Genomic DNA, 17,552 nt, shown 5'->3' with positions numbered 1-17,552 from the left:
AAAGTCCTATGGTTCACTGCAAACTAACATCCTCTTTTTTATACCAACGGAAGAACCCTAGCTGAAGTAAAAAAGACATAGGAATGTATAATTTTGTCAGCATATAAACATTTTTTAATCCAATCTAATATGGCCAATGTGAAACGATTTTAAATCTGAAGTTAGTAGTGATCAATTTGATTTGACAACGCAGTTTCCTCACCGTTGTCGGCCGTACACTTTTTTTCGTAATGTTTATGTTATCTGACAGCCCACAGGCATACGTTTGGTGGATAATGAAGGTATGTTTATTTGTATTTCGGCAGCTGCTTTACGGTGTTTGGACGGAAGAACTGTTGGACACGCGGTTTAATTTAGTTCGTGTATTATTCTTGGGGGGGGGGGGGAAATCGAGAGGTTATTTCTCTAATATATGTAGTAACAACACTAGTAAAAATAGGGTAACAGTAAAGTAGTACCAAAAATAGTAAAGGCAAGGATTTCCTGATTATTTTTTTTCTATTTCAACTTCTCCAAGTTGTCCCTTTTTGGTACTACTTTACTATACCGGAGACACCCATCAATGATTTATTTCGCAATTTTTTACATTGCTAACGTACTATTCTGCATTGCGGAACATTTCTTTAGGTGAAATAATTAATTTCTAACGAAAATAATGTCTATTTCTTACATTAACGGATACTTACTGTTGTTCTTTATTTCCCACAAACCATCCACGGGTAGCCCCAAAAACCATTGACGTTAGCACAAAAATTCACGATAGCCCCACGAACCATCACGGGGACGAGGTATGCCTACTAGGTTAGGTTAGGCCTGTTAGGTTAGGTTCCACTAGCACTCCTTTCGTTCAATTTAGCATATACGGACAATACGAGAGCGTATTGTGCTCTCGTGCAGAAAGCAAATGGCGGCAGCAGCAATAGTGCGTCGGAAATAGATTTTCGTAAAAAACCACATGCATTCGCATTAAAATGGATCAAAACTACATTCCCGAACATCAACAACGCTACAGAAAATGATTTGCGTAAGTACTTTCTCCTGTAAATTTGAAGATATCTGTCTCCGGTATAGTAAAGTGTTACCGTACTTTCTCCTGTAAATTTGAAGAAATCTGTCTCGGGTATAGTAAAGTGTTGCTTTTGGTAGTAGTTTACTATGGGGGTGACACCTATAAATCATTTATTACACTTTTTTACATTGTTACTATTTTGGGTATGGTAAATATGCGATAACGCCCGGACACCTTTCACTCATTTATTTCCTTAATTTTACCACTGGTACTTACCTATTTTGCCTTGCAGAACATTCTTTAAGGTGAAGTTATGCCTTTTTCCATAAATTAGTGTCAACTTTTCATATTACGATTTATTATTTGTCTTACTTGTTCCGCTTCTGTAATAGACAATATGGCATGCACTCGTAATGGATCATCGCGCGTCATGACGCGCCAGCTTTTGTTTTGTCGATTTTCAGTGCGCAAGCAGTGTTTCAAACCTTCATGACGGAAAATTACGTACTATTTCGATTTTTTTTTCATGTTTACCTCCACAAACCATGCACGTTAGCCCCAAAAACCATCCACGGGTAGCCCCACAAACCATTGACGTTAGCCCCAAAATCCATCCATGGGTAGCCCCACAAACCATTGACGTTAGCCCCAAAAACCATCCATGGATAGCCCCACAAACCATTCACATAAGGTTAGGTTAGGTTCCATTAGCAATCATTTCACCCCTAAATTCATCGTAAAAAGAAGGCACGTTTGGAAACACTGCAGAGATCGCGTGACTTTCAACGCTCTCGCCATCTGCACGCACACAATGGAAACAACGGCATAATGAGGCAGGTAATGCCAATTTCTTACGTAAAAAGTGATTAATTCTTGTTCGGCAGCATTACACTACGAAGTTTTTACTTTCCGTGAAAGAAAATACGTCCAAGAACGTCCAGAATCCTAAAGAAACTCATTTCAGTAAGTACTTTCTCCTGTAAATTTGAAGAAATCCGTCCGGGCGATATCGCATATTTACCCTATTTTGGATTGCAGAACATTTCATAAGGTGAAATAATGCATTTCTAACTAAGATAATGTCTGTTTCTTACATTTACGAGTATTTATTGTTACTTGTTATTTCGATTCTGTAACACACATTATGGCGATAGTGAACTGGTTCATCGCACGTTGTGCGAGTGTTTTGTCGATTTATGCAGTGTTGCAACCTTGTTAACCGGAAAATACCTACTTTCGTGCCCAGATTTGAAATTATGCTAATACCTTGCAAACCATTGACGTTAGCCTCGCAAACCATTGACGTTGGCGCACAAACCATTCACGTTAGCCCCACAAACCATTTTCCGTAAGGTTAGGTTAGGCAAGCATAGTTAAAAAGATAATAAAAATACTCGACACGTCATGCTCTAGTGAAAACACGGCGCGTTTGAAACACTGACTACGGGGTTTACGTCATCTAACACACGGAACATTATGCTCTCGTGCAGAAAGCAAATGGCGGCAGCAGAAACAGCGTGTTGGACAGAGATTTTTGCAGAAAACAACATGTATTCACATTAAAATGGATCAAAACTACATTCACGAACTTCCACAGCTCTACAGAAAATGATTTCCGTAAGTACTTTCTCCTGTAAATTTGAAGAAATCTGTCACCCCCATAGTAAACTGTTACCCATGTTTTCTTTTTTGGGGTAACGGTTCCGATTGTTTTATGATTTCTCCAGCACAAAGACTAATTATCGTAGAATTTTGGAAATCATTGTCACACAAAATTTGAACCTTCCTTAAAGTAATGAGCACTGTTTGGACTTAAAAAAAAGTTAGTTATGTTGAAAACAAACAACTTGAAAATTACCTTACGCACTTCTCATGGACAAGATATTCTCCGTCGACAAGCGACAGTAAATATTGTAGAAGCCTGGGAATGAATGTAGAAGTAAATCGGAACCTTAGTGGAATGCATTTAGGGACTTTATTTTAATGCTAAGGGAACCTAACCACAAAAGCATATATTGAACAAAACCTCGCTAAAACTCCGCAGTATGTGTTAACAGATGTACATCGAAATTGAACCATGTAAAAATTGCATTCGTAGCATGATGAAATCGCAATAAAACAGAAGGAACTTGGGCCGATCCGGAAGTTACAGTTGGGAGGGGCAAATTTGAGCCTGGTATCTCATCTCACCGAGAATTACATTTTCTAACCTAATTTTGTACTGTTTTATATAAACATTATGTAGTACTGTAAAGAGGAACAAAGATGACCTCCATATTCTAGAGATTGAAGTATTGTTTTGCAAAAATAGGAATCTATTGCTGAAATAGATGTTTATTATTGTATGTTGTTATCATATTTCCTCCCATTGCCAATGATAAATTGATGAGTAAGTAAAGTGGATAAAAAAAGCAAACAAAACCTATTCTCTCAAGAGGTCTCTGGTTTGATGCCATTTTGAGGAATAGTGTTTTGGATCCAAATTTAAACTGTAGGTCCAACTCCTATCATGAGAATAAAGTGGACTTTAACTAAAACAATATCTCAAACCTGTTAAACTTGGTGATACATTACATACATAATAACATATCCAGAAGCATGGCAGTTGGGAGCAACAGCACCTGCACAACAGTCACATGTAATTTGAATGTTTGTATGTACGACTTACGAATACAGGAACAGTTTAGTCGAAAGCAGAAGGAAGTTTGATGCTTTTGTGTTGTATACGATTCCATTGTTTGAACTCCGTGGCAAGAAGCAGATGCAATAATATTATTTTGGTATCAGAAAGTGTGTCCCGGGTTCGATCCCCGGCCGGTTCAAATCCGGGAACTTTTCTAACGTTGGAAGCGGTCCCGGCGCCCACCCAGCGTCGAATAACATGGGTACCTGGGGGAAACCCTGGGGGGTAAAGGCGGTCAGGGGCGTGATGCTGATCACATCACCCCCACTCATGACCGGATCAAGAAAGTGTGGGGCGTTACCCCCACACCCCCTATACGCCTTCATGGCGTGGTGCTAAGCACAGGGGAGCACTTTACCTTTTTTTTTTTTGAAAGTGTGTGCGCATTGAGCATAAAATTGTCGAATCAATGAAAATACGCTCTTGTGCAACTGCTATGGCTTGTAAGGAATCTAAAACAATGTCGAACAATGTGGGCATGTTTGGTCATTAGCTTTACAATGCTGTTGTAAGAACATTAAATCCCATTGCTTTTCAGTTACCTAACTGCTACACTTTACCAGTATAGAAATGGACTTGGCTGCAGATTCAGAAGACTTAACTTGAAATCTGTATTTCCTTCAAATTCCAGATTCCTCCAAAATTGTATTCTTTTCCTAAATCCAGATCCATCAGTTTTACTATCTAGACTGAACCTCGCCCTTCATAATAAAGAATAATTGAATTGAATTTCTTCATTTCTGAAATTTTACATGTTTTATGCAGTGTTGAAAAGGGGCCAATTTTTGCTAAGTTAAGCTGAAATATCTTTCTTGTTCCAAAGGATGGCCCAAGTTACAGTTGCTTAATTCCCAACTGATCATTCTACAAATGCATTTTTTGCATGATTCGATTTCTATTCATGTGTGATAATGCATAATTCAGCCTTAACGCAGATTCCACATCAGTCTTAGTGATTGCTTGCTGCATGTTTTCTGGAGAACGATTTTTCCATTCCTTGTACTCCTGTATGATTCCATTTGAAACTAGCACATATTTGTTATCTTATCTGCAAACATTGCAAGATTGGCCTGTTTCTGCTACAAGTACCATCAGAATAATCCATATTTTTAGGCTCTTTCTCTAACACTAAAGTGCATTGCTAACATCTATGTAGTCCAAAAATCTGAATAGTCTACCATCCATTATGAAAATAAAGGCCGTGAAAGCTTCTTCTTCAGTATTCACATCCCATTTCATATTGCCCATGAAATCTTCATTTCTTTTGCAGGATTCAAGAAATATGGAATATCGTGAAGATTGTAAGGTAAGCTTGAGGGACAGTGTTGCTTTTTTCGGAGCGAATTTACAATATAGAGAAAGTCTCCAATTTTGTTAATTTTCAGTATACTAACAAATTTTGACCTCCTAATCACGAATCTGTTGAAAAACCCGGGGGTCACGTCTGAAAATTTGAAAAAAAAAGCCGATTGAATTTTTTTATATATAGGTGTATATGCGTAGTTTTACGAACAAAAATGTACTCTCCTGTCATTGTGTCCAACCACGCCGTTGTTTTACAAGAAAATGATTTATGATGTTCAATTCTAGTACGATCCCTATTTTTTCGATGAATTTAGGGGTGAAATGAGTGCTAATGGAAGAGTCTGTGCAAACAGGACCTGGAATGGTGAACGTAGTTTCGTTATAATGTAAAGTATTTCTTTGTTTGTGAGTTTGTGTAATAAATGCAGTTAATCTTGTTAACATATGTGTTTCCATCGCACAACATTATGGCGCAGTCGGTATAAAAGAACTTTACTCTTCATGGATTGCAGGATTTGCAAGAACCTTACATTTCCGTAAGTTTATTCATCTCTGACTGACTGTCCTCATTCGTACAACAAACTGTTGGAACAATCATAAACGTGTCGGTTTGACGCAATTTGTCATAACACGGTAAGAATTACCGTCTACATTGTTTAAGTCTTACAAAAATAGTGTGATGTAAATATATATATATCAAGATTCCTTCTAACGTGGAACCAAGTTATAATCATGAAACGTACAAAGGCTTTGTCACGTTCATAGATACATTGTGATCCGATGCAGATCAAGTATAATTATACGTGAAAACTCACTTTTCATAGTTGTTAGGTTAAACGTTTGGATCTACAGTCATAAATATGTACACAAACTTGACATTTAACGCTTTCGACGAAGATTCAGAGGACATTGAAGATTATCTCTTACGTTTCGAACAGTTGTGTATCATTCAAAAGTTCAGCGATGATCAGAGAGTTCCTATACTCATCGCCTTTATAGGTGCAAAGGCATTTAAAGTCTTGAAAAATGTAGTCGCACCAGACCTTGTACAGAATCTGTCGTATTCTCGTCTAAAGGATAGTCTTTTGTCACACTACAAACCTGTAACTAATAAGTTTGTTGAACGATATAAGTTTCGACGTTGTGTACAAGAGGAAGGTGAAACCGTTTCTGATTATGTCATAAGGCTGAAGGAACAAGCCACAAAATGTAACTACGGCAATTATCTGGACGAAGCTTTAGTTGAACAGATAGTATTGGGCATACGATCTGAAGTTACTAGAAGAAAGTTGCTTTCAGTACAGTCACTAACCTTTCAGCTATGTCAGGAACTGACATTACAAAATGAAATGTTAGAGAAAGAAACCCGATTGTTAATACGATCAGAAAGTGTAAAGCAAGAGTCAGCAGTTTCACGCACCTCAACCCAATTTCCAAGAAGAACAGTGCAAGGGGACAAACATACAAAACAACATACTTATAGTTCGTCTAATCCAACGATTCACGGAATGAAATATACTGATTACAGCTGTCCTAACTGTACGTACAAACATGATTTTAAAGACAACTGTCCAGCCAAGGATTCAGTTTGTTCATTCTGTAGGAAACGTGGTCACTGGCAAAAGCGGTGTAGGAAGAGAGAGAAGTTTAATCGGAAACCTAATAGTAATAACGTAGGGCAAACTACTGAACACACAAATTTACAGATGTCAACATCTCAAAGTTCACTTGATGAGCAAACAGCATGGTTACCTAGTGTCATTTCATACAGTGATGACTCACACATCATCGGGTCACCTACGTCCAATTATTCTTTATCAAAGAATCCAATGTTAAAGGATTTACTTATTAACGGCAAGTTTATTCAATGTGAGCTCGATACAGGATCTGCCGTAACTCTGTTCCAAGCGGATTCATTCATGAACTGGTTTCCAATGACTGATATTAACCATTCCTCTATAAAAATATATGGCGTAGGGAAACATGCTCTTTCAGTGCAAGGACAGGCTGAACTGGAACTAACACACTCAGGATCGACTTACTCACTTCCTGTTATTTTGTGCAAGGAACATCTAAATTATCCACTCATAGGTCGTACCTGGTTAGATATCGTTACTCCGGATTGGAGAACGCTACTGTTACGCTCAGAGTCGGCAAGTTCTATGGTAGGGATATCTACAGAGATTGAGCAACTTCAACACTCGCAGTCGAATTCAGATCCAGTCATTTCTTGTAACACTGGTGTAGTCGTAATGAAGCCGATGTCGAACACCATACACGTGCCGTTAAGTGAAGATGCTGCACATACATCGGATAGCGGATTGTCTTCTATCAAGAAAAGATCAGTCGAAGAGGAAATTTGTCAATCCTCAAGTCCGAAAGTCAAGAAAGGTTCAGATAATATGTGGCCGGAAGCTAGATCCGTAGGACAAAGACTCCACGTAGGCCATTTCTTCTTGGCTGGGAGGAAGTTTCTGTTGCTTGTGGATGCTTACAGTCACTGGATAGATGTCTGGCCAGTATCGTCGTTAGATACACCAGAGACCATACGCTGGATTCTTCAGTCATGCTCGACTCTCGGAATTCCACAGACAATAGTTTCCGACAATGGTCCAACTTTCAGCAGCATCACGTTCCGTTCTTTTTGCCAGCAGTTCGGGATCAAACACATCACAATACCGCCGTACCACAGTCCTAGCAACGGGCTTGCAGAGAGGTACGTACGCACGGTGAAGACTGGCATGTTGAAGGTGTTGCATGAACATCCACATCTGACTTCTTTACAGTTCGATGCAAAGTTAGCGGAGTACCTGCTGTTTTTGAGGAATTCCCGGTTGGGAGAGGAACGTAGTCTTCCTGCAGCCTCAGTCCTCACCTTCAGTCCAAGAACAAGTCTCCATCAGAACCTAACAGGCCTAACCTAACCTCGTGTGAATGGTTCGTGGGGCTACCCGTGGATGATTTTTGGGGCTAACGTCAATGGTTTGTGGGGCTACCCGTGGATGGTTTTTGGCGCTAACAAACAATTTTTCACCAAAATGTACAATTTCCAGACGTGACCCCCGGTTTTTTACAACAGATTCGTGATTAGGAGGCCAAAATTAGTTAGTATACCGAAAATTAACGAAATTGGAGACTTTCTCTATATTGTAAATTCTTACCCTTTTTTCTTGTTGTTTTGAAGTCAAGCATAATATCCGATTTAATATTTTTTTGTGATCTTTTTATAGGTAATGCTGTTGTTCGTATGGAATCATGACCAGAGAAGTTGAGGCAGAACCTTTTTTGCATAATGTTTATATTTGTAGAATGCTGGAACAAGTATTAAGTACAAATGCCAAGAAGTATTTGTTACCCTCTAAGGTGAATTAGAGCTATAGCAATACAATGGAGAAGTGTGATCTAGTGAACAAAGAAGAAACAGAAAGTCCTGATGACGACACTCAGGCCCTGCCCGAACTAGCCTACGTGAAAATGGAATTGATAGATTCAGAAGAGGAAAGCTATCATTCCGAAGGTAGGGCAGAAAACAGTGTATTTGAAACTGGAGGCAGTTGTGCCAGGGAGGAGGAAAGTGAACAGTATGTTGCAAAGCTTGAGTTGGTTGACAATGACATTTTAGATGAAGACGCGTCAGATTTTGTTGCAGATGAGAAGCCAGAAGTCAGTCTTATTCAAAGTGAGAACTCTGAGAATGAAACAAAAAAACCATCCACCTGTGAGACTGAGAATTCATTACAGGAGCAGCAGCCTGAATCAAGGTAATGTACGTATAAGTATGTACACATACATGTGTGTGTATGTGAGAGAGAGAGAGAGAGAGAGAGAGAGAAAAAGAAAGGTTTTAATCCTCCCCTTGGGTCCCACACCATTTCTGTGTGGTCTAAGGCATCATGCTTTGGGCTCCGGCTACTTGATGCACCCAGGTTCGAGTCTCCGGGGGTAAATCATAACAACTTTTCTGCTGATATTTCGGAGAAATATTTCGGCCAGTGTATGGGACCAGTGGGCACCGGCCATCGTGAGGAAATTGGGGAGCTATGAATTAGTAGCATAACCTGGGCATGGAAACCTACAACAATGACAGGAGGTTGCAGGTGGGAGTGAGGCCGGCAGTTGGTAGGTAGGCCTTGGCGCTCATTGGCTGTTGTACCATGGGTTATTATTATCCTCCCCTTGACATCTACTCTTAAGTGATCGCTAGAGCCTGGATTTGTATGTAATTATATATTCTATTCCTTTCTAGATACATATCTTGAACAGGAAAATGTCAACAAATTATACAACTGACATAATTTTTCATAAGTTTTATGTTACATATTTGCCAGGATATTACATATTGTACATATTTGCTAATTTACTTTACATGAAACAACATATTTCAGTAATTAATTCATATATTGATCCTTTTTCATATATCCTCGATGTCTCAAACATGATGAAGAAATTTGTAGCTCATATGATGCCAAATCGAAAGACAGGTTCAAGACAAAAGATAAAATACGGGAACTGTTATTTATCGAAAGATGCTGGAGTCCCCCCTTTCTTTCTGGTTACATATTTTCATTTCGCTTTTAAGTTAAGGCAAAGCACTTAGAAACTTGCCATTAGTGAACAAGAAAGCTTGTGTACGTAGCAAGTTACACAAAATGTTCCCTCATACAAGAAGTATCAACGTAGCTATGTATTTTCATTCGATTGTTCTTTCTGTAGGTGCCTTTTTTTCTATTATTTGTTTCGAAAGTTACAAAACTCTCTAGCCTTCTTAATCAAGAAGGTTCATGGCTGCAGCAACACAGGCCTTCCATCTGTCCCTATCCTGAGCAAGATCTATATACTCTTTTCCATCCCTACCAATTTCCGTTAGGTCCATCTCAACGTTGTCCCTCCATCTTCGTCTTGGCCTTCCTACAGGTCTCTTACCATCAGGTTTCCCAACAAGAATCCTGTAAACTCCTCTTTCCTCTCCCATTCATGCCACATGGCCTGCCCACCTAAGTCTTCTTGATTTAATTATTCTAATAATATCTGGACATGAATACAAATTATGTAACCTTCTCCACTCACCTGTCTCCTCATTCCTTTTAGGTCCAAATATTTTTCTAAGGATCTTATTTTCAAATACTCGTAATTTATATTCCTCTTTTAATGTAAGGGACCAAGTTTCGCATCCATATAATACTACAGGCAAAATTACTGTTTTGTATATTTTAACTTTTAGTTTTTTAGGTATTAAATGAGAATACAAATGTTTATGAATAGAAAAGTAACATGCATTTCCTGAATTAAGCCTAATTTTTATTTCCTGTTTAATATAATTTTCATTTGTTAATATTACTCCTAAGTATTTGAATTTGGAAACTGGTTCAAATGAGTTGTTATGAATAATTAGATTTTGATTATTACCTAACACTTGGTTTCAACCTGTAAGCATATATTTAGTTTTCTCTTTGCTAGCTTCTCTTTAGCAGTTTTGAAAAATATTTTAACATTATTCTTAATTGTATTTATATCATCCCCTAATAAGTCTACATCATCTGCATATGCTAACAACTGAGTCACACCATTTAGTTTTAGTCCTTCGTTAGTTTCTTTTACCTTCCTAACAGCGAGATAATGCATGTCCTAGTTTTAACCCATGTCTTACATATTTAGATATTCTACAATAATTTGCGATGTGAAAAGTAATTAATAGTTGACAAAATTAAATAGTTCTTAAATATGTACACGTTGCTGTGCTTTTTTGAGTTTATAAATATGATATGCAAATTTTATGTAATTTGAACAACTTATGTCCTTAAAATTATGTTGAATATGTTCAAATAAATAAATAAAATAAATATGTAGCAGAATTTTTGAAATTGCTTGGATTCTCGATTAATGTTATTACAAATACTGGCTGATTACCCGGTGTTGCCCGGGTGTTTAATCAAATCTAACTATAGCATAAAATGTAACTAATTTTATTTACAGGTATTTAAAAGCATAAGTACAGTATACAAATTATAAAGTAATATCTTTTACAAATTCACTATAATATAAATTTAACAACAATTTATGAACAACATTTTTAATTCCACCTCCAGGAGCAAGAATAAATAAATGGAATTGGGAATGTCACTATTAATCTTAGCAACCCGGAAAAAAAAAAAAAATTGTTCGAGTTCCTCGTTTATTCTGGACTGGTTTCTTTAACGAAAAGTTCAATAGTTTATTTGCAATAAATTTTTGTAACTCCTCAAGTATTAATGAAACACCCAGCATTTGGAATCTATATGCAGTCAATTGTGAGCCACCGCGAAGGTCTTTCCACCCATCTGCATGTGGACTGAGGCCATTGTTGAACTACATCCTCTATTTATAAACTTGCTGGCATGGTATGCATGCATAGAGACATTGAATTTTCATTTGCCGTAGAATGTCTATAAGTTTTAGGCTTGCAGAGGTGAAGGAACCACTGCTCTTTGCTGGTGCATGTGTATCAAGGAGGCGTCATCTTTAAAATGACAAAAATTGAGTTGTGAAGCTCGCTTGATCAGTGTTGCAGCTTTGATGTCGTTTTGTAAATAACAGTCGATACCTCATGTAAATTTGAGCTGTTTACATTTTTGTTGGACCTTTAAGGCTTTCATTTGACTCCCTTGTATATGTGTATTGTTTGCCTAATATAGTTAATTGTCAATATTACTTGTTTTTCTCTGCAGGAACTCTGATGGCACTACAGAGATTGTTCTGAAAGCTGTCTTGAAGATTGAAAATGAAACTACAAAGAATTTATATACTTGTGATGTTTGTGGAAGAGGATTTGCATTCAATTCCCTTCTGAAAGAACATATGCTCACCCACTCTAGTGAAAGACCTTACGTGTGCGAGACATGTGGAAGAGGCTTTGTCCGCAAGAGGGCACTGAACATTCACGTCAGACGACATACCGGTGAAAAGCCTTTTGCGTGTACAGTTTGCCAAAAGGCATACGCCGACAAGAAAGAACTGCTGCGGCATACAATTCGCCACGAGGGGGACAGACCGTTCATTTGTCGTACATGCGGGAAAGGGTTCACAGAAAAGGACAGCCTTGATTCTCACTCTCGGGTGCACATGGGCAAGCGTCCGTATCATTGTGAGGTATGCCTGAAAGATTTTCCACGGAGTGCATGCCTTGAACAGCACATGCGATCTCACACAGGTGAGAAACCTTTTAAGTGCACGATGTGTGAGAAGAGTTTCAGCCAGCAGGGAGCTCTCACGAGACACATTCGGACACACACGGTCAAGCCCAAGTGTTCATATGTTTGCCAGGTGTGCAAGAAAGTGTTCATGGTGAGTCAGCACTTTTCGGCCCACATGCGTGCTCACGCTGATAAACGACACTCATGTTCCATCTGCTGCAAAGCGTTCTCGAGGAAAGATCATTTGACTTCTCATCTGCAAAGGCATCTTTGCGAGAAACCATTTTCTTGCACTTGCTGCGGAAAGACGTTTGTCAAGCAATCACACCTCAGTCGCCACTATAATGTACACACTGGAGAACGTCCTTACATTTGTGATGTGTGCGGTAAAGGCTTCGGTGAGAAAGGACATTTGAATACACACATGAGAACACATAGTGGTGAAAAACCATTCCTCTGCACGCTCTGTGGAACATGTTTTGCTAGTCACACTATTCTCGTGAGGCATATGAGAACACACACAGGGGAGAAACCTTATTCTTGTACTATCTGTTCAAAGAGATTTTCGGTGAAGGCGTCAATGTCAAAACATGTTAGGGCTCACAGCACTACAGAGAAACCTTACCATTGTATAATATGTGGAAAGTCATTTATAGAGAAGTCATATTTTGTAAAACATGTCAGAGTTCATACAGGGGAGACGCCTTACAAGTGTGACATCTGTGATAAACCGTGTGCACAAAAAAGTCACGTGACTAGGCATAAGTTGCTCTGTCATAAAGACTTATTGCCTGAAAATTTTTCGTGAGGATTTTGTGCATTCTCTTTTTTAACTGTATTTGGAAGAGGTAGCATTAGAGGAAAAGGTTATTATCAAACATACCAGATGAAGTTGATAGTTCCATTTGTTACAGCCTGTATCACAACTTATCCTGTTCTGAGATTGTACAATCACTGTTAAAGCATAACACTAGTGCTAAGGAAAGATATGGGCTCTCAATTTTTGGATGGCCAATTTCAAGTCTCCTGTATGCTCATCGCAGCTGTCTGCTTACTCCACACAGTGCTGTTAGAAATATGGATTGTGATAAAAGAAAGTAAGAAGAAACTGAAAGCGAATCCAGTGATGAATGGAAGAAGCCTGTCTTCCATTTTGATTATTTTATGTCAGTTTTCTGCATCTTGGTTGCATTGTGACGACGAAGATGAACTGATGAAGTACATGATAGAACAAACACAGTCATACATCTACAGGTAGTGGACATTGAAACTGAAACACCAATGATTATAGAACACACCGCTGGAGGGCTCGCTTGTGCCACCTTGGTCATGCACAGCATAGCAGGCATTCAAGCATGTATGTGTATCCCTCCCAGTCACATTTGCACAGTAGTAGCAGGACTGCATGGCAAATGTTCGGTTTCGAGCAGTAGAATGGGGGACATATCAGGGTTCGAAAGAGGGCAAATTGTTGGTGCTCGCTTCGACAGTGTACCAGTAACGGAGGCTGCGAATATTTGTAGGGTATCAGGAGTCATGGCAGCATACCACAATGAAGGAGCAACTGTTTGGGGAAGCTGAAGCTGCCGGATAGGGACATCAAGGTATTGAAGAGGATTGTGTCCAAAAAGCATAAAATCACCGCTGTAAGTCACCGCAGAATTGAATACATGCTTGACTGAACCTGTTTCTACCAAAACCATCCATCGAGAACTTCATAGTGCCAACATCCATGGCAGGGTTGCTACACCGAAATTGGTCACTAGCACCAATGCCAAAAATCAGGTTGACTGGTGCCAGCAACGCAAATCGTGAACATTAGACCACCTGAAACGTGTTGTGTTCTCGGATGAGTCCGCCTTCACTGTTTTTCCGACATCTGGATGAGTTTACGTGTGGAGAAGTCCATCCGAAGTATATTAACCAGACTGCTTAGTGCCTAGAGTGAAACATGCGAGTGTATCCGGAATAATGTGGAGTGCAATATCATGGCAGTCTTTGGGACCACTGATCGTTCTAGAGGGACATGTCACTGCCAAGGACTATAGGGTCATGCTTGAGAATCATCTGCTCTCAATGGTGCAAATATTGTTCCCGGACGGTGGTGCAGTGTTCAAGGATGATAATGCACCGATAACCACTGATAAAAAGGTCACAGAGTGGCTCGATGAGCATGAACGTGAGGTTGAACATCTGCCATGCCCGCTCAGTTGCCACACCTGAACATTATTGAGCCCTTATGGGGTCTTTTGGAGGATCGCATGCGGTGACATCTCCCTCCACTAACAACATCTCGTGAACTCATTGATGCTTCAGGAGGAATGGCTGCAAATCCCTCTCACCACTGTGCAGGACCTCTATCAGTCCTTCCCCAGACGTGTTGCTGTTCTACTTGCTGCTCAACACCATGCTAATTAAGGTTAATGTCTGCGTTCCAGGTGTTTCAGTTTCAATGTCCACCACCAGTATGTCTTTCCCGGAATTCAAATCTGAAACCTCTGGCTTCATAGTATATTACAGTGACAGGGTGACTACTCGCTGGGAATTATGCGTGAATTTTTCTCCGTAGTTGCAAAAAATTGCAACTTCTATTATTAAACCAAATCCTATTGAATTTTTACATATTTATAAATGCCCTGATGCAAGTTTTTCATAGTTCAGCTTTTATTTTTATCGAGGAGGGAAATGAAAGCTGCATGGAAAATAAAACTGAATTCTCTCAATCCGTTTACTTTGTTAGTATCACTTGTAGAACAATCTATCTGACAAACAGAAGATTATTGCAAAATAAGTTATCTTGAAGTTAATTAAGTAAATTTGAGTTTGAAATTCTCATACAATTAACATTTTTTGTAGATTCATATATCCTCGTAACATTTGTGACTTGTGTTTGTAGATCTTTTCAAGTCTGAGTGTGTGAAATGGCAAATGTAAACTCCGCAACTTAAATTAAATATTTTAAATATATATACTGCTTAATTGTATTGAATTAAAATATTTGGATACATTGGAATCACACAGACTCTTTATATTGTTAATATATTTGTGTATATGTGTGTGGGTGGTGAGAGGCTGTAATACGTAAGGTTGAAATAGAAGAAAAAAAATATCTGTCCTTGAACCGGGAATTATACTTGAATTTTATGATGATCCTAGAGTGACCACCCTGAGTGACTACTCTGCTACAGAGGCTGGTGCTGACATCTGTTGTACAATTAGGGTTATTAAAAGAATCATTGCCAGATATTCAAAATGGCCTGATTCAGGTAATAATCAATTCTATGAATAAATTAATCAAAACTGAAATAAATTAGCCCCTTTTTGTTTTAATTCAAGTTGACCAGTAGTGTTGGGCGATATATCGTCCAGACGATATATTGCAATATTGAAAAAATATTGTCCAGGCGATATCAACTAAACAATATATTGTTACGATATTTTGGCAAAATATATTGTGTCTGCGATATATCATCACAATATTTTGGCAAAATATATCATGTCTGATATATCATTATGATATTTGCTGATATATCGTCACAATATTTGGTGATATATATCATCACGATATTTGGACTTGTATCGCCGATATTACATGAAAAAATCTTGTATTGTATCATCTGTGACAATATTTTCTTGATGATATATCGTGATATCAAATTTCCGATATTGTCCATCCCTACTGACCAGACATTAGATGTATCTTTTAACCAAATGAGCATAATATTGAAATATTGCATGAACAGCAGAATAGAAGAAAGATTTATTGGTTTCTGCAGTGTTTCAAAGGATACATCTGCTTCAGTATTGGCAGAAGTCATACGTCAAGTTTTTATGAGTGAGATGTAGATAAAAAAAAGTTGTCAGTCAGAGATATGATGGTGACTCTGTAATGAAACGTAGACAAGGAAGAGTTCAAAAACAGGTGAAACACTTTACACTTTTACCCATATGCCCTTTTCACCCATGCAACATCCACCAATCAAATTTAGTACTTTTACAAGTTTTACTTGTCTGTGATTTAACTTCCTTTCTTAATTTCATTTCTTCAGTAACTCTTCAAAAATGAACAGGTTTTTTTTTCTAAAAAAAAAAAAGGATTTAAGCTTTCACAAGCCAGTAGTACAAGATTGAATTTCCATTCAAGAGCATTTCACAGAGTTGTATTGCCCTTGTAATGAAATCCTAATCACATGTGCATTGCAGTTTAGGAATTGTTAGGTTAGCAGCACCAGGTTTAGAGCTCTAGCAATTAGTTTTAGCGACTATTAGCAGCTGGATCTGCCCTGCACCAGAACCATATTATAGCATGCTGTTGGTGCGTGCATTGTAGTTACTGTTGAATGGAAATCTGATGTATGATGATAAAATGAAAGACCACCTGATAGTACTGTGTTTTGAAATAATAGACTCTCAAACTACTCAAATGAAATATCGATTTGAAGATCATCTAAATTTCATGAAATGAGTACATGAAAATAAATTTAAAAACTATAGCAAAATGTTTTGCAAGGATAAAATAGATATTTTAGTAAAGCATTGTAAATTCTTTGATATCAGCCAGCTACAAAATGTACTTCATAATGTACAGAGTGTTTCAAAAGTCACGCAAACCAAACTTTGAAAATTTATATCATGAAAACTGTTAAGAGATATTTACACTGGGTTTTCTGCATTATAAAGCATCATCCATTGAGATATTTTTAAATGCTTAACATTATCACTTTACTCCATATAGAAAATCAGATAAATTAATAACTGGAAGGCAGCGTTAACATTTTTCCAAAAATGCACTTTTGAGAGAAAGATATAAGAAATTATCAAAGGGCCATAATCAGACGTCTGATGATTGATGCCATGTCAATCTGTTATAAGCCACCAATATTGATCATGTGCTGCATTTGATGGATTTATGACTGGTGATTTTATGGGCTGAGTATTTTCTGTATGGAGTAAAGTGATAATGCTAAGCATTGAAAAATATCTCAATGAATGAGGCTTTATAATGCAGAAAACCTGGTGTAAATATCTCTTATGGTTTTTATGATATAAATTTTCAAAGTTTGGGTTGTGCGACTTTTGTAACACTCTGTATATGCAGATGAAACAAAACATTAGGCCCATAAAATATATCTCCTGAAATAATTTGTTGCTAAAGGTCTAGATTCCATCTATCAGGAAGTAAGCAAACGACTGCACTTAATGCCTGCCGACTATACCAACCACCACAGCCAGCATTGAAGAGCATCAAAACGTATTTTAGGAATTTTGGGAACAATAGTCACCTGTCGTGCTTGAAATCGTTAGCAATTGAAAAGAACTTATTAGGTGAACTTTCACCAGCATTTCCTGAGTGTGTTACAGGCATACTTGCAGAAAAGATGATTGG

General features: G+C 38.1%; 1 protein-coding gene across 2 annotated transcripts; it reads left to right on the top strand.

Annotated features, from left to right (window-relative positions):
• The first annotated feature begins 199 nt into the window (after positions 1 to 199).
• On the top strand, positions 200 to 15,381 carry LOC146005365 (uncharacterized). 2 transcript variants are annotated; one of them, XM_083144572.1, is made up of 3 exons: positions 200 to 281; positions 8,228 to 8,758; positions 11,702 to 15,381. In XM_083144572.1, the coding sequence occupies exons 2-3, from the start codon at positions 8,385 to 8,387 to the stop codon at positions 12,972 to 12,974; spliced, it is 1,647 nt and encodes a 548-aa protein (XP_083000698.1). In that variant the 5' UTR covers positions 200 to 281; positions 8,228 to 8,384; the 3' UTR covers positions 12,975 to 15,381. The 2 variants fall into 2 exon arrangements, with proteins under 2 accessions (XP_083000698.1, XP_083000699.1); XM_083144573.1 differs by lacking the exon at positions 200 to 281 and adding an exon at positions 4,916 to 4,998.
• Positions 15,382 to 17,552: the final 2,171 nt, after the last annotated feature.

Source organism: Lepisma saccharinum, chromosome 23 (assembly GCF_977018435.1).
Source record: "Lepisma saccharinum chromosome 23, izLepSacc3.1, whole genome shotgun sequence".
NCBI lineage: Eukaryota > Metazoa > Arthropoda > Insecta > Zygentoma > Lepismatidae > Lepisma > Lepisma saccharinum.
The sequence above is the reverse complement of the archived record's forward strand: the minus strand, read 5'-3'. Positions and strand labels throughout refer to the sequence as shown.

What these genes read in the sequence shown, in the direction of transcription:
- LOC146005365 (XM_083144572.1), top strand. Translation starts at nt 8,385, where the DNA reads ATGGAGAAGTGTGATCTAGTGAACAAAGAAGAAACAGAAAGTCCTGAT. An exon ending in GAGCAGCAGCCTGAATCAAG is followed by an intron (nt 8,759 to 11,701) that starts GTAATGTACGTA and finishes TTTTCTCTGCAG; the next exon opens with GAACTCTGATGGCACTACAG.